This window comes from Balaenoptera musculus, chromosome 15 (genome assembly GCF_009873245.2).
Source record: "Balaenoptera musculus isolate JJ_BM4_2016_0621 chromosome 15, mBalMus1.pri.v3, whole genome shotgun sequence".
NCBI lineage: Eukaryota > Metazoa > Chordata > Mammalia > Artiodactyla > Balaenopteridae > Balaenoptera > Balaenoptera musculus.
This window is the reverse complement of record NC_045799.1, coordinates 83,710,155-83,735,062: the sequence shown is the minus strand read 5'-3', so window position 1 is coordinate 83,735,062 and position 24,908 is coordinate 83,710,155. Positions and strand designations below refer to the sequence as shown.

The following is a 24,908-nucleotide window of genomic DNA, read 5'->3' as shown; positions in this document are numbered from 1 at the left end:
AGCTGGTGTGCCCTGCGGCTTCTCTGAGCAGGACATGGTGATGGCTGTCCGACCTTTTAGCGGCCAACCTGGCAGGGGCAAGCCTCGTGCCCACCCGTGATCCAGGTACCTCATGTGTCCTGGCACCGAGGTTGCAATACGCTTGAGTGTTGCCCTCTGCCATGGGTTGAGGTGGTAGAGGATGGTAAGGGGAGGTGCCAGGTTGCACCTCGCTGCCCCAGCAGGCTCAGCTGGAGGGCGAGGGAACCAGCAGCCATCAGGCCCATGCTGGTCCTCCAGCCAAGTCCAGGGCAGACCCTCGCTCACTGGAGCAGTGGCACTGCCCCATCCATTATCCCACGCCCAAAGATGTGCTCCTTTGGCCTGGGGACCCCTTTTTCCTCCTTCCGACCTTCCTGGGTCTGGCCTGTGTTCACCTCTTCTGGCCAACTCCAGGCACCCTCCATGCACAAGCCGTAAAATACAAATTACACTTTCAGCGATTCCGCACCCGCGTTAAATGCTCTGATATTTGCATTCAAAACTGACATGGCTCTATATAAAGACAAACGGTAAAATTCATGATCATAGTTTAACATTTTCTTTTTTCTTTACTTAGAATGACACGAAATAGAGAACAGGAAGCAAGTCGATAGAGACTGCAAAATAAAGGGAAAAGGTTTATATTTTAGAACCTTTAGCAGCAGTTTTTTTCCCCCTGCTTTTGAACAATCAGGGAACCCACGTTTTCATTTTGCGCTGGGCCCCGCAAATTATGCAGCGTATCCTGTTTGTCAGCTTCGTTCCGTTAGTAATTTCTTGTGATTTATTTTCACATCCTACAGAAATGTTCGTTTTCTACCTAATTTTGCACACTCTTTGTCAAAGAGAGTCCCCAGAATGGTAAAATCTTCAGATCCCCGCATAAGCCGCACCCTCCCCGACACCCCAATATCCACCTTATCTTGAGTGATGCAATCACATTAATTTTTTCCCCCCTCATACTTTTTCATACAGTAAGCCTATAGAGCTCTTAAGATCAGTGGGAGGGGAAAAAAAATCCCCCACAAGAGAGTGTCATTTCAGAAATTAAAGGAAATCGCTGGCGCCCGAGGGGAAGCCGGAAACCCGGCAGGGGGAAGTTCGCAAGCAGTCAGGGTCCTGGGGAGAGGACCCCTGGAGCCTGCCCTCCCTCCCGGCCTGCTCCCGGAGCGTCCCCTTTAAGGGGCGGGGCAGGGGCGGGGCCTGGCGGCCGCCCGCTCTCCCAAGCTGCCCCGCGCGCGCGCCGGCAGTTCGGCCACGTCCCTGGCCACGTCGCGCCCGCTCTCGCCATCTTCGCAGCTTCCTGTCTGTGGCCGCCGCCGCCGCCGCCGCTGCCTGAGCCGCGGAGCCTGGGGCCGCCGCGCAGACCGCCGCCGCCATGAACATCTTCCGGCTGACCGGGGACCTGTCCCACTTGGCGGCCATCGTCATCCTGCTGCTGAAGATCTGGAAGACGCGCTCCTGCGCCGGTAAGCGGCGGGCGAGGCCCGGGAGAGGCTCGGGCGTGGGGCCGGGTCTCTGGGAGGACCAGGCGACCTCGGCTGCCCCACGGCCCGCGGGCCTGCGCCGGCCCGACACACCCCCTCGGCCGGCCTGGCGGGCGGCGGGGCCCGGGGGGAGCCTGCGGCCCCTCGGGGGGGAAGCTCAGGCCGGGGCGAGGTGTCGCGGCGCTGGGCCCAGCTCTGCACTTGGTCGGCTCGCGAACTTGAGCCGTCGGGGAGGGGGAGGCGCCAACTGGACAGCGCGGGGCCTTGTTCTGTCTGAAAAGTTTGGATGGGGGGGGGGCGGGGGTCCGGCAGGCGCGGCCTCCGCCCGCGGCTTTAGTGGGCGCTCCTCCGAGCGCCTGTGCTGGGGGTCCCGAGGTGCGGGGAGCCCGCGAATCAATGGGACGCGCGGGAGGAGGATGGGCAGGACGGCGGCGGCTCGGCCTGACGTGGCAGACTACCCAGCCCGGTAGGTGGGGCTGGTGCGGGGAGAGGTCACCCTGCTCCCCACCCTGCCCCTTCGAGGACTGGCCTTTAGGTTAGGGTGTCCGGGCAGGCCTGTCCCTGTTTTGAATGCAAACCCCCTGTCCTGTGGGTTTCACCCCAGCTCTCGGGTCCAGGATCATGCCTCCCACGGGAGGGGGTATGGGGAGGGCTCTAAGCGAATTTCTTGGGGCAGTTAATGCTGCTTTGAGGGACGATCTAGTTTGTCAAACTCCGAGTGCCTCCATCTAATAATGGGTTCTCTTCAACCTGCGGCGCGGCGCCGGGTACCGCCGAGGTCTAGTGTGGTCTCCTGTAATTCCTCACTCCACGTCACCAGTGAGTTGGCGGTTCGCTCCTCGGGAGTACACATTTCATGCTCACACTGCTGGGAGGCAGTGAGACAAATCTTTCCCGGCCAGTAGTTGCGGGGGTTTGCATTTCACTAACCCTAAAAGCTTAAGAATGACGCATTTTAAATGATTTTTTAAAATTACGGCGTCTTCCTTAAACATATTTTTGATGCCATGCCCTCAGTATAATAACGTTTGATGAATTAAAGAGCTTAATTTTTGCAGAGACGGTAAAAGATGGGGTCCCAAAGGACCTGGGTGGCAGAGGTTCCATTTACCTGACTGATTTCTAAATATTTTCACCTGTCAAGGAACACCACATCTTTGGCTGCTGTCTTCAGGCCTCACCTATCTCCCAGGAACATAGCTGAAATCCAGGAAGTAAGCAAAACCAAAAAAGACCTTTGAGCAATCAAAGTGGATGTTGCAAAGTCCATGTACTGAAGCTGGTGTGTTTGGCTTGGAGGTGATCTCTCAATTTATGTATAGTTCTGAGAGGTTCAGTTGTATGATTTCCAATGACAGCAAAGTAATTTCAGCGATTGTGATAGCTGACATTTAAGGGCTTGCTATGTATTAAGTAGTGAGCTAAGTACCTTATATGGCTTATCCCACGTAGTCCTTGAAATAACCTTATGAGGTGAGTGCTGTTGCCCCCATTCCGTGGACCAGGGAACTGAGGCTCAGGGAGGTGAGAAAATTAGTGCCAGGGTTGGAACACAGGTGATCAGTAACTCACAGTTAAGGATTTGAATAAATATCTATTTGGCCTGAATAATTTTGTTTTAAATTATTCAAAATTATTCAGGTGAGTAGTTTAGGTCATTTTCTGTTGCACTCAGGAAATGTTATCTTTTATCCCTGCTTTATCGAGCTGTAATTGACATATAACATTATATTAGTTTTAGGTGTACAACGTAAAAATTTGATATGTGTATTGTGAAATGATTACCACAGTAAGTTTAGTTAACACCCATCACCACACATAGCTACATTTTTTTTTTCTTGAGATGAGAACTTTTAAGATCTACTCTCTTAGCAACTTTCAAACATACGATACAGTGTTGCTAACTACAGTTAACCACTGTATGTTACATCCCCAGGATTTACCTACCTTCACCCATTTTGCCCATCCCCCCACCAGAAAATGTTACTGTTAATCTTTGTTTTTGCTCCAAAATCTTTGTATGCATCTCTTTATCCTTCATGTGTTCCTCAGAATCCCCTCCTCTGTCAAGTCATTAAATGTTGAAGCACGCGATCTCCTAAATGTATATCTAAACTAAGATGTTGGGGAGAAGTTAGTGCAATGCTGAATATAGAATTCTTAAGGGAACCTTGAGTAATAGGAGAAAGTAAGGAGGTTTGCTATTTTGTTTGTTTTTAAATATTCATTTAGAACATTTTTAAATGTTCTCATTTGGGAGATTTAGGAGCATTTAGGAAAATATAAAATACTTCAGCCAAAATAATAAGGTAAATAGGTGAGTTAAGTTTGTGTGCGTTTGCCCAGTATTCCAATAGTTATTAAACTATCCTCTTTATCAGACTTAGGATCATTTTAGTTCTTATATGTGAGATTTCCTGGCCTTGTAAAAATCAAAATCACCAAGATCATTTATTCAGAATTAAATTCTGAATTTGACTAGCTGCCTTGTTTTTCCATCCTAATTTAAAGTTGTTTAGAGACTTTTGAAAGAGTAAGAATTTGATATGAGTTTCTCAACTAAAATACGAGATGTGTACATTCAGGTTGTGTTTCTCACTTTGAAAATACTGGTATTGGGGTTCATTTTAGGATTTTGGCATTTGTTTTGAACACAGCTGCAGCTGGGACTTCCCTGGTGGCGCAGTGGTTAAGAATCCGCCTGCCAATGCAGGGGACACAGGTTCGAGCCCTGGTCTGGGAAGATCCCACATGCTGCAGAGCAACTAAGCCCGTGTGCCGCAACTACTGAGCCTGTGCTCTAGAGCCGGCGTGCCACAACTACTGAGCCCGTGCGCCACAACTACTGAGCCCACGTGCCATAACTACTGAAGCCCGCACACCTAGAGCCTGTGCTCCACAACAAGAGAAGCCACTGCAGTGAGAAGCCTGCACACCGCAACGAAGAGTAGCCCCCACTTGCCGCAACTAGAGAAAGCCCGTGTGCAGCAACGAAGACCCAACACAGCCATAAATAAATAAACAAATAAACAAACAAATAAATAAATAAATAAAAACATAGCTGCAGCTATAGAACCACGGGGCTTTTTCTCCTTAGGGTAAGGATGAGACAGGTGAGTGAGGAAGATTCTGTTTTCTTGAACAAGTGCCTTAAAGGACCTATTTTAAAGTGAGGGCAGGGGAGTTGATCCTGGTTGAGTTTGACCTGGCATTCTCCGGCGTCCGCCGTTGTCGTGACAGAGGGGCACCCAAATGAAGTGTGAGTTCCTCGTCTTCCTGAACTATGACTGCAGCTGGAGCCGCAGGATGCTCGGGTTGTCACTTTGTTGTCTTCACCACTGACCTGGGTAGTGTCGGGAGAGCAAGCCGTGGTTTGTAGGTGAAGGAGTTCCCATCTACATTTTCCTGTAGGCTGATAGTTATTATCAGTACTGTATCTATTGTGCTTAAAGTACTAGTGGAGTTCTTCTGAGCTCCAAGGCTGCCAGCCATCCTCCCCTAGTCCTCCCCTTCCCTCCTCCACCTATTGCTTAGATTGTTGTTAGCTGTTGTCATGTAAGTTGCAGACTTTTCGTTCTCCTGAAGATGACAGTAATGTACAGTGTCCCTGCATTTCTTGTAATTGGACAGTTTATATGTATATATGTGTGTGTGTGTGTGTGTGTATATATATTTATATGTATATTTGCCTTTATATTTTGAATTTATTAGGAGATAGTTTTTTTGCAATGAATGTATCTAATTTACAAAAAGCAGCCATTTTCTTGGCTCTTAAATGTGTTGAAGTTTTAGGTTTTAATATATTTCATCTTAAATTGTCTTAAGTGGTATGCAGTGTCTGGTATTTTGATTGACTGATTTTTGTAGTTGCTTTTCCAGATGTGGGGAGTTTTTTCCCCTCTTTTTTTGTTTTTTTTTGTTTATTGAAGTGTGGTTGGTTTACGGTGTTGTGTTAGTTTCAGGTGTACAGCAAAGTGATTCAGATAAATATATATATGTGTGTGTATGTGTATATATATATATTCTTTTTAAGAATCTTTTCCCTTATAGATTATTACAAGATATTGAGTATAGTTCCCTGGGCTATACAGTATGTCCTTGTGACAGTTTATATTTTTGAAGTACATGGAAAAGACCTCCTCTTTTATTGTCACTGAGAACTTCAGGAAGCCTTTGCCTCACAGTGCCAGCTCCCTCTTGGTAGCAGCTGTCACCTTTGTTCTTTTGAGTGGCAGCCTCGTGAGTAATCATTGCTCTCACTTACTGACCACCCACCATGTGCAAGGCACCGGGGACACCGTCCAGAGCAGCAGCTTGTTGCTGTCAAAGTTTCTACTCTCAAGAAAGCTGCAATTTAGTTGACATAATAAGACATATATAAAAAGATAAAAACACAGGGTATCAAACCATATAGGCAGTAAATCCTATGGATGTGAGGTGGCAAGAAAGACCCTAGGGAAGGCTCCCTTAATTTCCCAACAAGGAGGGTATAAGACCTCTATGAGGAAAAGGATGAAACTTTGCTGATGGACATAGAAGGTGACCTTGAATGTATGTTCATACCAATGTCCTGGATAGGACCAGGCAGGCTGGTGGGGAAGCGAGATGATTTGTCTCCCAAATTAACTTACTAATTCAGAATATCATCAAAGTTAAAAGATAATAAACTGAGAGAAATAATCTGCAATATATCTAAGTGACAAAAGGTTAATATCCATAATAAAATACTCCTACAAATTAAAAAAACCAACCTGATAGATAAATGGGCAATGTTGGCAGTTCACAGAAGAATAACAGAAGGCCAGTTAAACATGAAAGAATGCCTTGCCTCACTAGTAGTTAGGAACTTGGATATTAAAATAGCAGTGCATGCCATCATTTGCCGCCAGGTGGGAAAAAGTCAGAGGTTTACAAGATCTAACGTAGGCAAGGGTGTGAAGTAAGGTGTATTCTCATCTGGTGTTAAGGAATATGTAAATTGGCACAGCCTATGTAGAGGAAATTTGACAGTATTTCAAAACAAAGTGTTTATTTTATCCCAGCATTTCTAGGGAATTTGAACTACAGAAATTGTCATATATGTGAACAAACTATATATAGGTATAAAGATGTTTGTTTTACATAAATAAATACAAAACACTGTTTATAGATACAAAGATGTTCATGCAGTATTTATAAGAACAAAATTGTACACAACCCAAATGTCCATTAGTGGAAGGGTCACACAGATGTCGGTAGCTGCACACTGTGGAGCACTGTGCAGCCATTAAGAAGAATGAGCTAGAAGTATTAACAGGAGAAGGTATATCTGAAACACTGAGTTAACAGAGCAAATTGTAAAGCAAGAGATTGTATGGCCCCATTTTAAGGGGCAAACGTGTGGGTACACATATAAACACACATATAGAAAGCGGCTTTAACAAAAAGCCTGGAACACTGCACTTAAAATGGAGGTAGGAGAGGTGTTAAAAAGGTCCTTTTGATTTTTATTCCATGTATGTTAATCCAGTTGGTATTTTTAATAAAGTAGCATGGATTTCTCTGAAAACAAGAAAAGATGGCAAAGCGATACATAGTAATAGCTGTCATTTACTGAGCATTTGCAGCGTGGCAGGTATAGTCAAAAACACTTTTTCCAGTAGTCCCACAATTTGGCGTAATTTGTCCCCATTTGACAGATGCAGAAAGTGAGGTTTAGGGGGGCCAAGAATGTAATGGGCCCTGACTTACCTGGTGCATTCAAGGGCTGAGCTTGAACCCAAACCTTCTGGCTCCAAAGCCTCTCTTTCCCCAAGTCCCAAGAGCTGTGTTATGAGTCAGGTGCTGAGTGTTGGGCTGCTGGTTCCAGGGTAAGTTGATGGCCTTTAGGAGAGCATCTGGATCCTTTGAGACAGTGGGTCAGAACATGGTGCCTGGGGCCCTTGCTGAATGCTGCCATGCAGGTTATCCCGGTAGTCTGACCTACAGTGCTTGGTTGCATCCCAGCTGTTGCCAGGACAAAAATAATCCATTGAATGCTTTTCTCTTTGGTTGAGGGCTTTGTTTTATAAACAATGGGAATATGAGAAGTGCAGCTTTTAACCAGCTTAATTTAAAGTAACATACAGTGGAGTATTTAGTTGTAGGCTTTTATTAAACTTAACTTGGCCTAGTGGGAAAAGACAGGAATGGTGTTAAAAGTTTAATGACTGGTTTCCATTTTACAAGCTATACTCCTTACTCTGGATATTTGGTGCATTTGGCATTGGGATGGCTGTTTCAGAAGCATTTAGAGTGAGCGTTCTTGAGAGCTTGTTACCGATAGCCTTCGCATACTTTGGTCTCAACACAGAAACTGACCGTGGGAGCCCCTCTGGCTTATAGCAAGTACTCCCCCTGGAAGGAGATTCCTGCCCCTGCCTGATCTGTCTTCAGCTGGGATCCCTGCCTTCCTGGGGAGACAGAACAGTTTTTCTGTTTTAAAGGGAAAAGCTGCTACCTGCTAGTCGGGATCCCAGGCCGGGAAGAATAGGGTAACACTGTGTAAGCGCCCTCGGGTTTCCAGCATGGCAGTTCCTGCATGGATTCTGCACCACGGGGCAAGCTGCAGGCCACCCGCTGCCTGTCCCCTGCTCCTCTGCCCCGCCCTCTGGCTGGCAGTAAATTAGGGCAGGGCCCAGAGCATGTCGCCTATTTACAGTCATAGAGACACAGTATGACTTAGAAACTCTCTGGAAGTGTTATCCCAAAATACCATAAAATGAGAGTTCACCCCCATGACATGAAAACAAAATAAATTACATTTTCTTTTTTCCACTTGTTCATTCAGCAAGTATTTTCTGGGCCCTGCTGTGCGTCAGGCCCAGTGCTCAGCACAGAGAACACAAAGTGGAGTCAGGCATGGCCCCGGCCTTCGGAGGTCTCTGTGTGTGGTGGGGGTTTGGGGGAGAGGGACACAGGCAACCAGGTAATCACAGTGTGTGTGTGTGTTTTTGTTTTTTTTTTTTTTAGAGTTATTTATTTATTTATTTATGGCTGTGTTGGGTCTTCGTTTCTGTGCGAGGGCTTTCTCCAGTTGCGGTGAGCAGGGGCCACTCTTTTTTTTTTTTTTTTTTTTTTAAGAGAGAAGATTGCAGGAAACCCGGAGAGGGCCTGTGACTTTTATTCTGTGAGATGAGAAATCATTGGCAGGTTTTGAACGGAGAAAAGACAGTATCGGATTCATGTTTTGTTTTGTTTTTTTGTTTTTTTGTTTTTTTTAATAGCTACTTTATTTATTTATTTATTTATTTTTGGCTGTGTTGGGTCTTCGTTTCTGTGCGAGGGCTTTCTCTAGTTGCGGCAAGTGGGGGCCACTCTTCATCGCGGTGCGCGGGCCTTTCACTATCGCGGCCCCTCCCGTTGCGGGGCACAGGCTCCAGACGCGCAGGCTCAGTAGTTGTGGCTCGCGGGCCCAGCTGCTCCGTGGCATGTGGGATCTTCCCAGACCAGGGCTCGAACCCGTGTCCGCTGCATTAGCAGGCAGATTCTCAACCACTGCGCCACCAGGGAAGCCCCAGGGGCCACTCTTCATTGCGGCGCGTGGGCCTCTCACTATCGCGGCCTCTCTTGTTGCGGAGCACAGGCTCCAGACGCGCAGGCTCAGTAATTGTGGCTCACGGGCCCAGTTGCTCCGCGGCATGTGGGATCTTCCCAGACCAGGGCTCGAACCCATGCCCCCTGCATTGGCAGGCAGATTCTCAACCACTGCGCCACCAGGGAAGCCCTCACAGTGTGTTTTATAAGCACTGTAGCAGGAGCTAGGGCAGCAGCTGGCATGAAGTAGTTCCCAGTGTACACTTGCTGAATGAATAAACAGCAGTGAGGGAGGGTGTCTTCAAAGACGACTTCCCAGAGGAAGTGATGTGAATTGGGTCGCAAAGGCGAGTGGTAAAAGCAATATGATAGTCCCTCATGTTTAGTATAGGAATGCTGAAAATGAGGACAAATTTAAAATTTGCCTGGCTTCCAAAGTTCCATTAGAATAAACCCTTTACAACAAAATTTGCCCATGTGTATTCCATAATTTTTTATTTAAAATATTGTAAAGTACCATATAGAAAATGAACTGGAAATTTCTCACTCAAGGCTTCAGCAGTCACCAAACGTGAACTGCGTGCTCCCTGTCCTTTTTCCCCCATCTTGTCTTCTGTCTCCCATGTTCTCTATGTCAATGGCAGCCTCATTGTTTCTCCTTTGGAACACTGATCTTTGATAAGAAAAAAAAGTTCCCTGTTACTGGAGAAAAGACTAGAAGGGGCAGGCTGACTATCTGTATCTCCACCTTTGGCCCTTGAAATTGGTTACTACTGATGGATCCAGAAGGATAGAGTCAACTTTTTCTTCGGTTTCTGTTTAGGTATTTTTGTGAATAGGTTGGAACTGCAGTTATGCATACATAGAAAGTAACATTTTTAGATCCAGGCTTTTCGCTTCAACAGGCTATAAAATTGTTTTGTAAAGTAGTGCTGTTTGTAAAATATCATTTAAAACAATGTGATTTTCACATTCTGGAAGAATATTGCTAATGATTTGGGTGCAGTGACATTTCTGCTAAATACTAACTTGCTTAAACGTCTAATGGTGTGAAGTTTGCAATGTAGGTGAGGTTGGGCCGGTTCTGACACCTAATAAGACTCAGTTTCCTTAATGAATTCGCTCTTTCTCCAACTCTGAAACCCACAGTTCACAGTCTGTTGTCACACAAATATTTGGCCAAATCCAGATGTCGGGTACACGCCACCTGACCTACTACTAGACGTCCCCGGCTGTGTCTCCATGTGCCACAACGGTGCTCTGGCGGGGGGTGGCGACCGGAGGGAGAAGCAGTTTCAAAATGTTAAAACAATAAAAGACTGCTGCTTTGGAAGACGAGCAGGTTCCCACCCTCTTGTTGCCATAGCATCCAGGAGCATTTTTATGTGAGTCTGAGATTGGTTGTGTGATTCATCTAAGAGAACTTTTTTTTTAAGCTTTTAACCTGTCCAAGTAAATGCTTCCCTCACAAAAGAAGTCACCTTGGGAGGCCAGTCTAGGAGGATTACTGCTCAAACTCTGCCCTGAAGCGGTGTCCCCCACATGGTTCCTTAATCCAGGTGGATTGCAGCTCCATCCTCGAAAGATTTGTCACCATGAGATATTGTTTTGAAATGGAAGGATGCTAAAGGTAACAGACAAGTTACAACACTAAGTAACAGCAGGGTTTTTGAAATAGATTTATTCCTGCTTAGAGATATTTGAGGTGTTTTATGTTCCTTTGAACAATGCACATCCTGGTATATTGGAGCTGGCATAATTAAGTCACTTTCCTATGGTCACCCATCATAGTAAGACAGAAAAGTTGTTAGAACCTTCCCAAACGATTATGTTCAAGAATGTTAAGGGAAAGAAAAACTGAAACTGCTGTCATTTATTTAGAGTCATCCCGACCATCAGCCTTGACCCCTGGTGTCCCACTTTCCTGCGTTTCCTGCACGGTGTTGTCTACAAGAATCATAAAGCTCTTGGAGGCATTTCTAATGCTTTCCTTTTGTTTCTTTAGGTATTTCTGGGAAAAGCCAGCTTCTGTTTGCACTGGTCTTCACAACTCGTTACCTGGATCTTTTTACTTCATTTATTTCATTATATAATACGTCTATGAAGGTATGGTGTGGCATCCAATGGAATGTATTTTATCCATAATTCACAGACCTCTGGAAACTGTTAAATTTATGTCACCTGTGCACTTAATTAAACATCTTCAAGAATAATGTCTAAATATGCTGTTCTTGACGTAAGCACTTTTAGACCACCTAGTGCATATAACTAGGAATAGTTATCATTAAGCATAATTTTTCTATATCAAAGCAGTATCTATTTAATGAAAGTGCTTCACACTTAGAGATTTCTTAGTCTTAAGTTCCTCAACTATGATAAACTTCTAAAGCTCTTGAAAACCTTATAAGAAAGAGGGGTGACTATTATGTTTTCAAGCAGTGGGAAATTATAGACTCCCTGGGAAACCCAGCAAGTTGGTTCAGAACGAAAGCCGGGGCTCCTCGCCACACAGCCTTGTCCTGCTGCTCTGTGAGGGCCTGGGTCTGCCATCTGGGTGTTACTTTTGCTGTGCTTAAGCAACTCTACACCATAATTTACTTAATATGGATTTTAAACCTTTTAACTTGTCCTAAGTATTAGTATCCATGACACCTTTGGTGTCATATATCCCGCATGAAAACAAATGTATAACTCTCAAAATACAAAATGTTAGTATACCACCTAGCCTCTTGTGTGCCGCTGGTGGTACGCGCTCCACGCTTCGGCCAGCCTCAGTTCTTTCCCACAGGCACTGACCTCACACTTGGTGAGGACCGCCAGGGCGCAGTGAGGGCGGGGCAGACAGCAAGCAGCACTCAGTCTGGCAGCGGAGAGCAGACAATCATAGCAGTACTAAATGGATGACTGCAGTTTGTGATTGGTGCCATGAAGGAAAAGTATGGGGCTCTCAGCATGTGTAAAGGATGTCTGGTTTCATTCATTCATTTATTCAAATGCTTAACCGCACCTGCGTGCTGGGCACTGTGGTAGGCACTTGGTTATTGGTACCCAGGGAAGCAACGGTTAAGCTAAAGCCATGGGTATGGTATTTAAAGCAACTCCCCCCAACACTTTGTGTTCAAAAGCATTTTTATAAGCACAGGTCAAAGTAGACAAACCAATATTTGAGCCTGTGGTCTTTACTAAGAAGCAAATTTGAGTTACCTGTAATCATTCCATTCTTTATTACTAAGTGATGGGAGCCTCATTATCAGGAAATAATTAGCTTCCTTAAAAATGGCTAGGTCCGGGAATTCCCGGCAGTCCAGTGGCTAGGACTCTGCGCTTTCACCGCCAAACTGCCAGGGGCCCGGGTTCGATCCCTGCTGGGGGACTAAGGTCCCACAAGCTGCATGGCGCTGCCCAAAACAGAAAGCCTAGGTCTTTGCTTGCTGTGCAGGCGAGTTAAAACTGTAGATACTGGAAGTGTATGAGTGAGAGTCCCCTTCCCCCCAGGACGCCTAGCTTTCAGAGGAATCCTTACTTGCTTAATTGTTGCTTCCAAACATAATGTCTTGAAAATCAGGGCAGTGAGAGACAAGTTTCATGTGCTCATAGCTTTTTACTTTGAATGCCAAGCACTGGTGAGAGGAGAAAAGCAGCTGCTTTTCCCAGTGGCTGCTAAGCCTTTATGGGTGCAGTCTGGGCTGACTGCAGGAGTGGGGCTGGGGAGGGACCCCCCGCCACCGTGTGCCTTCACAGGATGTTCTGCGGGTGGGGGGACCCTCTGTACATAGATGTGTGTGTATTTTGTTTATACATGTGGATTATATGTTATTTTATTCATATACATATATGCATATATTTTCATGTGGAGAGAACTCCTCTAACGGTATAAGATATTGATCTTCCTTGACTTTGCAGTGGGGAGGGGAGTGTGTGGGTTACTTCTTGGTGTATGGGTATGATCAACAATTTTAATACTGATATTGTGTTGACTATTTATTTGCAAATATAACTTCATGATAAGATGCCAGGAACAATTTAGGTCTTTGTTTTGTTTTGTTTTTAAGCGTATGTGGACTGAATGGTTGCTCCCATTTTCCTCTGAAGTTGTTTTGCCCAAATGTTTTCCTAATCAGGTTTCACAAGTTGCCTTTCCTGGAGAGAAGTAGCACCAGGCCACACAGCTGACATCCTGGTTGTCTATGTTTATAGGCTGGAATTGCCATTTGCTTCTTGAGCCTAAAATTCTGCAGTCTGAAAATTGGTGTAATTTCAGAATATCAGACTTCTCCTTGGGTTCAGATGAATATATAGTGTTTTACCTTTTGAATGTGAAAGGTGAACATGTAGGCAGCAGTGTTTTACAAATTACCACTTAGTTTTGGTTTTGCTTTTGTTACGTTACCAGGCAAAATTTCATAGCAACAATATATAAGTTAAAACCATCATTGCAAAGTTTAACATGAGTTACACTGTTTATCTTATCTTTAGAAAAAGCACTAGCTCAGAAATATCTTCATGCTGTAAGGAAGTGCCTTGGTTTTGAACTGCATTACACTTCCCGTTCACTTTTTTTCTAAAGCTACTATCTAATAGGTTAAAATGAGATTAAAAATACATTCTTTGCAGTCTGTTATGTAAAGTTAAACTTAACACTTAACATATGATCCGGCAATCCCACTCCTAGGTGTTTACCCAAGAGAAATGAAAACTTACATTCACACAAAAGCCTGTACACAAATGTTCACAGCAGCTCTACCCACCATCCCCCAAGCTGGGAACAGCCCACCTGTCCTTTAACTGCTGGGTGGATGAACAGCTGTGGCACCCAGACATGGGCTGTTGCTTTGAAATATGGGGGGACCAGTTCTTAATACACACGACAACACATTTGGATCTCAAATCGTTATGCTAACTGAAAGAAGCTGATCTTAAAGTTGACATATGGTTATGATTCTATTTATGGAATAGAATTCTAGAAAAGGCAAAAACTGCAGGGACCAAGAACACATCAGTGATTGCCAGAGGTTAGGCTGGGGGAAAGGCTTGACTCTGCAGGGGCAGCATGAGGGAATTTGGGGTGGCGGAGGTGTTAGGACTGGTCTGTGTCTTGATTGTGGTTGTGGTTATATGACTTATAGAACTGTATATCCCAAAAAAGTATATATTTTAAATTAAAAAAAAAAATATATATATACACACATATGTATGTGTGTGTGTGTGTGTGTATACATATGGATGATGTAGACAGCCAAGAGAGTTTGAACAATTTTAAGATATTGATGACCCAGTATTTTTTTTTCTTTGTAGCTTATCTACATTGCCTGCTCCTATGCCACGGTGTACCTGATCTACATGAAATTTAAGGCAACCTACGATGGAAATCATGATACTTTCCGAGTGGAGTTTCTGGTGGTCCCTGTGGGAGGCCTCTCGTTTCTAGTCAATCATGATTTCTCTCCTCTTGAGGTTAGTTAAGAGGCTATTTAGTAGTCCTGTCTGGTTCCCTAGGGAAATAGACCCGTTTGCAGATAATGGGATTATGTTTTGGCTTGGGTTTTTTGGGGGGGGGGGGGGGCGGTGGGTTGGCAGACATACATGGTTTGGTGTAAATAAATCGTGGGCAGGAATTACGCACCCAGGTTAGACACTGCTTTGGGTGTCTCTGACTCTCCTTTAGAATATAAACTTGGCTTCTGTGATTCCAAGCGCAGTGCGCTGCCTGTCCGAGTGTCTGAAGCACACGGTCTTCTCCCCACTCCCACTCTTCATGTGCGGGCTTCGCTCGTTGATGCCGTCTGCGAATCACCTAAGCAGCGGTGCTTCAGTCCTCGTCTTTAGGAAGCGCAGTCTGCATGGTGCCCCAGTGCTCCTAAGCGCTCCGTCCACCCCTGAGCGTCCTGGGGTTGATTCAGTCACCGCACTGATGGTGGTCATCTGATGGTGCAGGGAGCTCCTGGGTTTTGAAACACTCCAGGGACTACTGACAAGTCCTCCTTTCGTCAGTGTGAATAAAGTGCTGTGTTGGGCAGAGAGTTTGCATGATTACGACTCTGACTTGTTACCCCTTTGATTTAACCATGCTAAAAAAGCCTGAAGGATAAGAAAAATAGTGAGACGATTTAAATAGTCTGGAAAGGAGACCCAGTTGGTGAGGAAAAACAGCAGTGAGGGAGCGGAAGGACCCAGTCATCAGTCTCGTCAGCCCTGGCAGAAAGCAGAAATTAGGGACCCTAGATTCAGGGTGGGATAAGCTGATGCAGGAGAAACAGCATATATGTAGAGTCCCAGAAAATTGAAGAATGCAACGCTGGAGAGACAGGGTGATGAAAGTCCAAAGAGGCAGAGGTGTCCGGGTTATCCAGCTTGTCACTGGGAGTGTCCATGCCTTTTATTTGTGGCTGAAGTTTCTGTGATTTATTAAATTGCAGAGCTACTCTGTCCTGGGCTCTGATGCCAGACTCCCCACTCTGTTTGTGCTACTTCACAGTAAAGCGAGAGTGTTTCCTGTGAACTCATGGCGGGCACCGGTTGCTGACCAAAGCGTGCTGTTTCTCTTACAGATTTTGTGGACCTTCTCCATTTACCTTGAGTCAGTGGCTATCCTACCACAGCTCTTCATGATCAGCAAGACCGGGGAGGCCGAGACCATCACCACCCACTACCTGTTCTTCCTGGGCCTCTATCGTGCTTTGTATCTTGTCAACTGGATCTGGCGCTTCTACTTTGAGGGCTTCTTTGACCTCATCGCTGTGGTGGCCGGCGTTGTCCAGACCATCCTATACTGCGACTTCTTCTACTTGTACATTACAAAAGGTACATTAGGCTGCGTCCTGCCAGCTTTGTTCTACGGCCATGTGTTCTTCTAGGGGCTCCCTTGCCTAGCATGCTCCTAAGCCAGAAAGCAGAACTGGCTTCAGAAAAACATTTTAATGACTGTCAAGTTAAATTCTGGGTCAGGGTTTTCAGTCTTTTTTTTTTTTTCTTTTTCTGTAACTTTATTGTTTTCTACAATGGCACGTTTTCATTGTAAAATCAGTCAGAACTAATAATTCTGAAAACAATCACCCAGAATCCTACCACTCAGAGATAATCATTGTTAATACTTCAGTAAGTGTAATGATTTAATGATACATGATTTCAACTAAACATGTTATTCTATAATCTCTTTTTCCCAGACGTCTACATAATTTTTAATAGCAATAGAGTATTATGTGGATTACCATAATTTACTTACTCAGCCCCCTGTTCATGGGTGTTTGGGCTTAAAAATCCAGTGCTTAAATCAGCATCCTTGTATGTGTATATTTTTGTATTTGTATGAATAGAGGACATGTGAACAACACAAAAATCTGATGAAAGCCATGGTCCTTGCTGAGAAAAAAATGCACAGTTAGACATATTCACACAAATGTATGCGTATAGTTTTAGGGAATTCAGGAGCTTCTGAAACCCAACCACAGATCCCAGGCTAAGAATCCTGGCTATATAATAAAATTCCTAATGGTGGAATTGCTGGGTAAGGGAGGGCATACCTAAGGGCATATGTATCTTATCTCCTTTTTTAACATCCAAAATATCATAACAGTTATATTTCAGTGCATGTTAATTAGGGAAGAAAGTCATGATTAAAAAAAAGCTGCTATGAATTTAGTGACAATTTCAATTGAATTACTATTTTTAAATTCAATTGCTGTGGCATCCAGATACATGGAGAAAATTCCAGTCTGTGTGTGCATGACATTTTCATAGTTCAGAGGGCTTTGTTTATTGACACCAAAATCAGATGCCTGTTGGTTGTCAGAAGCTTATTTCCTTGTACCTTACTATGTAGTATCTTGTATGACAGACTTCTGGGAATGGGAAGGAGGAAACTGTAAGCTTGTCAGGATCAGTAACCTTTTGTTTTTTCTCCCTCTCTTGAAAATTCTAGTACTCAAGGGAAAGAAGCTCAGTCTGCCAGCGTAAGTGCCAAAGACCATGACCAGCATCTGTCCTTCAGGGTGCTCGGACAGAATTCTTATCACAGCAAAGGCACAAGATGCTTCATATGGAAAATCAGAAACTTAACTCTTTTGTTGCAGATAGTCATCTATGGCTCTGTAAGAACCCAGAGGGAAAGAACCAGAAGGTTTCTGTTCAATGCATCTTGCCTTATCTTTTTTTATTACTATGTACAAAGATTTTTTTACACAAAGAAACTTAATGCTGTATTAATAAAGTCAGTGTGTAGCTTCAATTGGGGTAGTTGCAAAAGTGAAGATTTTGTGAGGAATAAGTGCAAACTTTTTTTTAAATTCTTTGAAATTGTTGATTCTTTGTGTCTGCAATGAAATCGTACTCCTTGACAGTTGGTAGATTATATATTCCTCCATCTATCAAACTTGCATTCCACTATATTTATTTTTTTGCCAAAAGATGAGTTACCTTTGTTTGAAATCTGAGACACTGTGTCCAGTTTGGTACATCTGTTCAAATCACTTCCCACCTGATGTGGAAATCCTTCCTTGGACGTCACAACACTACATTTAAGGCTGGTAAGGGTGACTTGCAAGTCTTAAGGTTTTCATTACCAAAATTTTAAGATTCTGAATGTCGATGGAGTCTCATTTAAGAGTCACCAAAGGTGCCGGCCCTCCTCCCCTGCTAAGAAGCGTCAGTTTGAGACTGTCCCAAGGCTGTCAAAGAACTCGGTGGGCAGGGGCTGTGGGCTGCCTGCCGTCTGAGCGTGAGGTGCAAGAAGCATTTGTGATTATTTTGGATCTAGGACTCCTCTGGGAAATGGAACACAAGTAGTTACCTATCACTTTAATTTATAGTTGCAGAAGATTACTACAACCATGTCTATGCTCAGATTCAACCGATTTTTGATATCACTTTTGGATAGCAAAATGATTTACTTTTTTTTTTTAACTGGCAGCACCAATTGCCATTCCTTTTACTCTTACTTTTTTTTGTTTTTTGTTTTCTTTTTACTGAGCTCTTGCATGATTTATCTTGTGTTACCATCCTAAATAAACATTTTACTAAGCATAGAATAAATTGTCTTTTTTTGAATTAGGCTTTTGGAACATCCTATGTCAGGATGGGTTTTTTTGTTTTTCGATTGGCAACAAAAGCTCTACATAGGGCTGCAAACATTTGTTCTCCACTTAATAATCTAAAACCCTCTGTATTTTTTAGAAAATTTGGAATTTTCCTCCTGATTTTGCCATTGTATTGGTTTGCTGTGTTTTTTTGATTTATGCAAAAGCATTTGACTTTGTTTTTATGTGATGCACCATAAATGTTAAAGTGTTGAATACTAACAGTGCTTACTACAAGAAGGATGTAGTCTCGCTTGCTGCATTAAAATATCTTGTGGAGGAAGGGAGCTGGATGGGTTTTACTTTTATCTAGTGTGTCTCGTAACATCTTTCTAAATAAGCAGTGTAACTGCATCGTTTAACCTCTTGTCTTCCTCTCTCTCATTCCCACCCCCTGACCCCCCGCATGTCTTTGCTTTTGTGTATCAGAGTTTCTTTCTTTCTGGCATCCTAGTTTTGTTTCTGTTTTCATCCTCCTTGGAAGATTCTGACAGTGTGGAGGAAGGGTGGGAAATCGTGTCCTAAGTGGAGCAGACTCCTTGCTGCCCAAGCTGGGGATGGGTGGGGGGGTGTCACACTTGTTTTTGTGCATGTGAATCAAACACAGGCTGGGATCATTCGCTGGAGAGCACAATGCATAGAGCGAGGATCTGGGACTTCAGCACGCCACCTGGTTCATGAAGTGTCAGTGCCTCCTTCAGTCGTTCTGCCCACGTAACTGTAAAGCTGGCTAAGATGCTGCCGCCATCTTGTGGCCCAACAGGATGACATCTTAACAGGTGCCTTAGGGGAGTGCAGGACTGGGCAGCACCCGTGCACACGCTGGGAACAAAGGCATTGTCTGACGCACCTCACGAGGCACTGTTTCAGAATTACTCTCACTTTCCGAATAAAGGTTATCAGGTAATTCATACTTTTTATCGAGCTGTTTTATTTGTGTGAATTTCTTTTTAATGTAAACATACGGAGAAATAAAGCAAAGTTAACAAATTTGCCCACTAAGTAACTCTGAAAAGCTGCTGGCTGTTGGCTGCTTACAGACAGCAGTCCATTCCCTGTCCAGTTCAATCACAGGGTTTGAAGAACGTTTCCCAGGGAGTTCCCTGGCGGTCCAGTGGTTAGGACTCGGTGCTTCACTTGTGGTGGCCCGGGTTCAATCCCTGGCTGGGGAACCAAGATCCTGAAAGCTGCTCAGCATGGCCAAAAAAAAGAAGAAGAAGAAGAGGAAGGTTTCCTGCTTCCTTATGTAGTCTGGTCAAAGAGAGAAATGGCTGGAGAAAAAAAAGTTGCAGGTGGAAGGCCTTGCTAGGGAAGATCCAGCCCAGCCTTTCCAAAGATACCAATTGGTTGGACAGTTTCCTGGAAAGATCAAGCAAAGATTCTATTTCAATAGAAATCGTAAGTGATTTGTGGGAACGCTAGGAAAAGCACAAGCTTTGGGGTCAGACTTGTGTTGAGTCTTGGCTCCCCACACTCTAGGTCTGACCTTGGATTTAACGTGAGCCTTGTTCCCGCTCAGTTACCAGCAGAGACTCCTGCCACAGGATTTCTGTGAGGTGTAGATGAGCCCATGTCCTGAAGCTCACAACACAGCTTGGGGTACATCAAGTGCTCAGGACCTCAGGCGCCCTCTTTCCCCTCCCCTTCTTTGTGCTTAACTTGGGACAGCTGCCTTGAAAGCTGGCTGGAACCAGTTCATCCAGAGTTCCTTTGACCGATTTGACGACTTTAGTAGTTTTGCCCTTGTTAGAGAGCTTACATCTTCAGAAACTGACTCCCAGGTACCTTGCAAAACTTGCTGTCAGTGAGGTCTGACGAGGGCTGATTGGATTGGGGCTCCACGTGGGTTTTTCTCCTGTGTGCTTCACCATCTAGTGGCTGAATGTAGAATCTCCAAGGACCCTGCACTCTGCCCAGAAACCACCGCTCCCTCCCCTGCCAACTGATCTGGGTTAGCCTTTGCAGTGTGGAGTCTTGTGCAGGTGCTGGCCGGGTCATTCTCTTCCAGTTCTGAAACAATTCCCTCTTTTGTCCCTGCAATTTAAAAGCAAGTTGCAGCATAATATAGCACTAGTCCTTTTAAACAATGACAAGGATACTTTTTTATACTACCAGAACATAATACTCCAGATTTCCGACCTAGGGTGACCTTGGGTGCTTAAAAAGTGAGTCTTCAGGCAAACACTATATACTGACTCCATTACCAAAACGGAATGGAAACACAGAACCTATTTACTCATAAGTTTTCTAAGACAATAAATAGTTCTGTAATAGGAAAACTGGTGTGCCCTAAAACTAAGTGATGTGTTTACTTCAAGTTCTGAGAACTGAAGATCTCAGGACTTTAAAGAATGCTCAGAGAAACTATCCAACTGACGGAAAGATCACCCGGCTGAAACCCCCCATCCCAACCCCCATCTGACACAGACAATAGCAGCAAACATTAAATCCAAGGATATTAATCCTATTCAGAACATAGGGATTTACTCAAAGAAAATCCAGTCCTAAAGGGAGAAATAGAGGAAGATGTGAATCAGTTTGAAACACAGAATAAAGATTAGTTTCTTCAAGTTAATATGAAGATAAAATGAAATGCCAAGAAATCGCTGAAGAATACCTGCTGTTATTTGCAACTACATAGTGAAATTAACCTGAAAGAACAAGCAGGGAAGGATATCAAAGATCTCCCCCCGCCCCCACCACCAAATTCAAGATGAAGCAAATATGGCAGGATGTTATCCCTTGTTAAATCGGATGGTGGGTCCTTAGGTATCAGACATCTCTGTATTTGAAAATTTTCATCATTTAGAAGTCAACGATGGGTCATTCACCTTTTCAAGAGCTATGCTTTGACTTGGATATCTCATTTTGGAAGTAACAAAAAAGTTATTTTTTTATTTTTTTAAACTTTTAAACTAGCTATTTTTAATAGAAAATTGAAAAAAACCTGTGTAAAATAAGGGGCTGCCTATGCTTTGTATGACATACCCACATGATGGCACAATATATTGTCTTAAAATAGCTCCAATTCAGGACTTCCCTGGTGGCACAGTGGATAAGACTCCATGCTCCTGATGCAGGGGGCCTGGGTTCGATCCCTGGTCAGGGAACTAGATCCCACGTGCATGCCGTAACTAAGAGTTCACGTGCCACAACTAAGGAGCCCATGTGCCGCAACTGAGGAGCCTGCCTTCCGCAACTAAGACCTGGTGCAACCAAATAAAACAAATATTAAAAAATAAATAAATAAAATACAATAGCTCTGGGACTTCCCTGGTGGCACAGTGGTTAAGAATCCGCCTGCCAGCCTGTGCTCAGCAACAGGAGAGGCTGCGACAGTGAGAGGCCCCCGCTCGTCGCAACTAGAGAAAGCCCTTGCCCAGAAACGAAGACCCAACACAGCCAAAAATAAATATAAATAAATAAATAAATTTATTTTTTTAAAAAAATGTAGGTTTCTTTTCTGCTAAAAAAAAAAAAAAAGAATCCGCCTGCCAATGCAGGGGACACGGGTTCAAGCCCTGGTCCGGGAAGATCCCACATGCCACGGAGCAACTAAGCCCGTGCACCACAAACTACTGAAGCCTGCACGCCTAGAGCCCATGCTCTGCAACAAGAGAAGCCACTGCAATGAGAAGCCCACGCACCGCAACGAAGAGTAGCCCCGGCTCACCGCAGCTAGAGAAAAGCCCGCAGACAACAACGAAGACCCAACGCAGCCAAAAATAAAATATAAATAAATAAATTTACAAAAAAAATACAATAGCTCTAATTCAATCAATGGAATACTGTTGCATGGAAATGGCAGAATATACCTGCAGTGATTAGAACTATACAAAATACAGGGAATTCGCTGGTGGCGCAGTGGTTAAGAATCCACCTGCCAATGCAGGGGACACGGGATCGAGCCTTGGTCCAGGAAGATCCCACGTGCCACAGAGCAACTAAGCCCGTGTGCCACAACTACTGAGCCCGCGCTCTAGAGCCCACGAGCCACAACTACTGAGCCTGCGTGCTGCAACTACTTTTTTTTAATTAATTAATTTAAAAAAAGAGTAAACAAATTTTTCTAAGGTAAATGTATTTTTTGTTTTTTTAATTAATTAATTTTTGGCTGCGTTGGGTCTTCATTGCTGTGTGCGGGCTTTCTCTAGTTGCAGTGAGAGGGGGCTACTCTTCGTTGCGGTGCATGGGCTTCTCATTGCAGTGGCTTCTCTTGTGGCAGAGCATGGGCTCTAGGCTTGTGGGCTTCAGTAGTTGCAGCACGTGGGCTCAGTAGTTGTGGCACATGGCCTCAGTAGTTGTGGCTCATGGGCTCTAGAGAGCAGGCTCAGTAGTTGTGGCGCACGGGCTTAGTTGCTCCGCAGCATGTGGGATCTTCCCAGCCCAGGACTCGAACCCGTGTCCCCTACATTGGCGGGCGGATTCTTAACCACTGGGCCACAAGGGAAGCCTTGTTTACTATCTTTTTGAAGTTATATAGTTTCATGGTTTGTTGTTAACATTTGTAACATTAAGTTCACAGTATCTCCTTTACCTTTACTAACAAAAGTTTATGTGGAAGCATTATCTTATTGCTAAACCTGACAAATCCTGTCTTCAAAAGGAAACTGTTACATTTAAGAAAATATGTGTCAGTCCTTCCTTCCTTCCTGCTGCGCCTGCAGGCTTAAGAGGTATGTGGCAGAAACTCTGGCCCTCCAGCACCACCTGAGGATCCCAGAACCCACCTCCGCCATGGAAGAGGACCAGGAGCTGGAGAGAAAAATATCTGGATTGAAGACCCCAATGGCTGAAGACGAGAGGAAGACAGCCCTGGAAATGGTCCAGGCACCTGGGACAGATAGACACTGTGTGACATTTGTATTGCATGAGGAGGACCATACCCTAGGAAATTCTCTTCGTTACATGATCATGAAGAACCCGGAAGTGGAATTTTGTGGTTACACTACAACCCATCCTTCAGAGAGCAAAATTAATTTGCACATACAGACTAGAGGTACCCTTCCAGCTGTTGAGCCCTTTCAGAGAGTCCTGACTGAGCTCATGAATAGACATCTGCCAACATGTGCTTGACACGTTTGAAGCCAGCATAAAGGAATATAAGGATCAAAAAGCCAGCAGAAATGAAGCCACATTCTAGTCCCGTATGCACTATACAGGGAGGACTGACCTCTAGAATATTCTATTCATGTTCTTGCAAAACCCAGAAGTAAACGTTTGTGGTTACAACATGACCTGTCCTGCAGAAAGGCTTCCTTCTAGCTCTTAACCCATTTCTGCTGTTGGAGTCCCTGCAAGAAACTGTATTCTTCTAATAAATTTCCTCTTTTCTTTAAACTGGAAAAAAAAAATGTATGTGATCACAGGCACAATGTTCTAACTTCTGAATCACCCTTTTTCACCTTAATTGCTACTCTTCTTCCAGAGCTCATTCTAATATCTTCTTCAGGGAGTCTTCCCTGACCTCTCTGATTAAGTCACTTCTGGCCACACCAAGTGCCCAATAAATATTTATTTTATGAATGATTGAATGATTCTCTTTTTCTATAAAAATCTCATAACTTCCTTGTTTACAATTCCCTGTATCATTTTCACAACCGTCAATACAGTTTCATTATTATTTTTAACTATGAAATTCTGCCCTTTGGAAGACCCCTGAAGGTTCTTCAGACTTGGAAAAATTTGACATTTAATGTTTGTTTGTTCATTAATGAAGTATTTAATAAGTGCATTTAATGTGCTCTATTATGTGCATTGCAGTGAACAAGATGGACAAGGTTTCCAAGCTCAGACAACTTACACACTCAAGGTGAGAGGAGAGAAGTAACACATGTGATACAATGTCAGGGAGTGATTAAGTGCTGTGAAGGAAACTAAAGCTGGGCAAAGGAACGGGAACCGATGGGTGGGCTGTTTTAGATAAAGTGGCCAGGGAAGGCTCTTGAGGCAGTGACGCTGGAGCTGAGGGCTGAATGAAGTGAGAGAGTGACAGGGAAATACCTGCAGGAGGAGCGTCCCTGGCAGAGGACACGGAGACTTTGAAAACCTTGGGGCACGAAAAAGCTTGATGTATTTCAGGGGGAAAAAAAGTGGCAGGCAGTGGAGTGAAGGAGGGAGAAAGTAGTAACCCTAACCCGGGAAGGCAGATAATCACGCATTTACAGACTTGTGCTGTGTGACTACCAGGGAAAAGCTTCTCTAAGGGTTTGGAGTGCAGCCTTGCAAGATCCTAAGCTGATGGGCCTGGTTTGACGGTTCAACAAGGTCACCCCAGCTGCTGTAGGGAGAATGCACCGTAGGTGGGGTGGCAGAGTGGGAGAGAGCAGTGGGAAGACCGGGTTAGGTACATGATGAAGAGGGCTCGGGCCAGGGTGGAGGGGAGTGGAGGGGCTGAGAACTGGTCAGAACCTATGACCTGCTCGGGAGGAAGGAGGGCAGATCAGGCTATTCCCCACTCCCCAGCACAAAGCTGCCGTGTGGCTTCAGGCCCTGAACCAGGGAATGGTCCTAAAGAGGCACTCCTGACCCCAGGATAGGGCGGGGCTGGTGGCAACTTCGTCACAGGCTTGTAGCCCCACAGACCTGGGTATGAACTCCAGATCCGCCACTGACTGCTGGGGGTCTCTGGGCTAGCTAACCCTTCGGGTCAGGAAGAGTCCTTATCTACAAAAAGAAAATAGCAGAACAGACTTCACACCTGCGAAGACCCTAGGAGACCCACCTGTGTCTTCCGGGTCAGCGCATCTGCGCAGGCGCAGAGGCTCAGCGGCCG

At 44.6% G+C, this 24,908-nt stretch overlaps 1 protein-coding gene, 1 long non-coding RNA gene and 1 pseudogene across 2 annotated transcripts; 2 read left to right on the top strand and 1 right to left on the bottom strand.

Moving 5' to 3' along the window:
* Positions 1 to 1,269: 1,269 nt before the first annotated feature.
* KDELR2 (KDEL endoplasmic reticulum protein retention receptor 2) lies at positions 1,270 to 19,046 on the top strand. Its single transcript, XM_036825569.1, has 5 exons — positions 1,270 to 1,490; positions 11,068 to 11,168; positions 14,358 to 14,516; positions 15,611 to 15,863; positions 16,981 to 19,046. Exons 1-5 carry the CDS (start codon positions 1,400 to 1,402, stop codon positions 17,013 to 17,015), a joined length of 639 nt encoding a protein of 212 aa, XP_036681464.1. The 5' UTR covers positions 1,270 to 1,399; the 3' UTR covers positions 17,016 to 19,046.
* On the bottom strand, positions 18,280 to 24,908 carry LOC118881108. Its single transcript, XR_005016434.1, has 2 exons — positions 24,858 to 24,908; positions 18,280 to 20,167 (listed from the first exon to the last, which is right to left on the bottom strand). It is a non-coding gene; the product is annotated as an uncharacterized LOC118881108 (long non-coding RNA).
* Positions 22,871 to 23,276, top strand: LOC118881107 (annotated as a pseudogene).

Bases quoted from the DNA above. Each gene is read 5' to 3' on its own strand.
- KDELR2 (XM_036825569.1), top strand. From the start codon at position 1,400: ATGAACATCTTCCGGCTGACCGGGGACCTGTCCCACTTGGCGGCCATC. The intron at 1,491-11,067 runs GTAAGCGGCGGG...TTGTTTCTTTAG, and splicing joins GAAGACGCGCTCCTGCGCCG to GTATTTCTGGGAAAAGCCAG. The intron at 11,169-14,357 runs GTATGGTGTGGC...TTTTCTTTGTAG, and splicing joins TATATAATACGTCTATGAAG to CTTATCTACATTGCCTGCTC.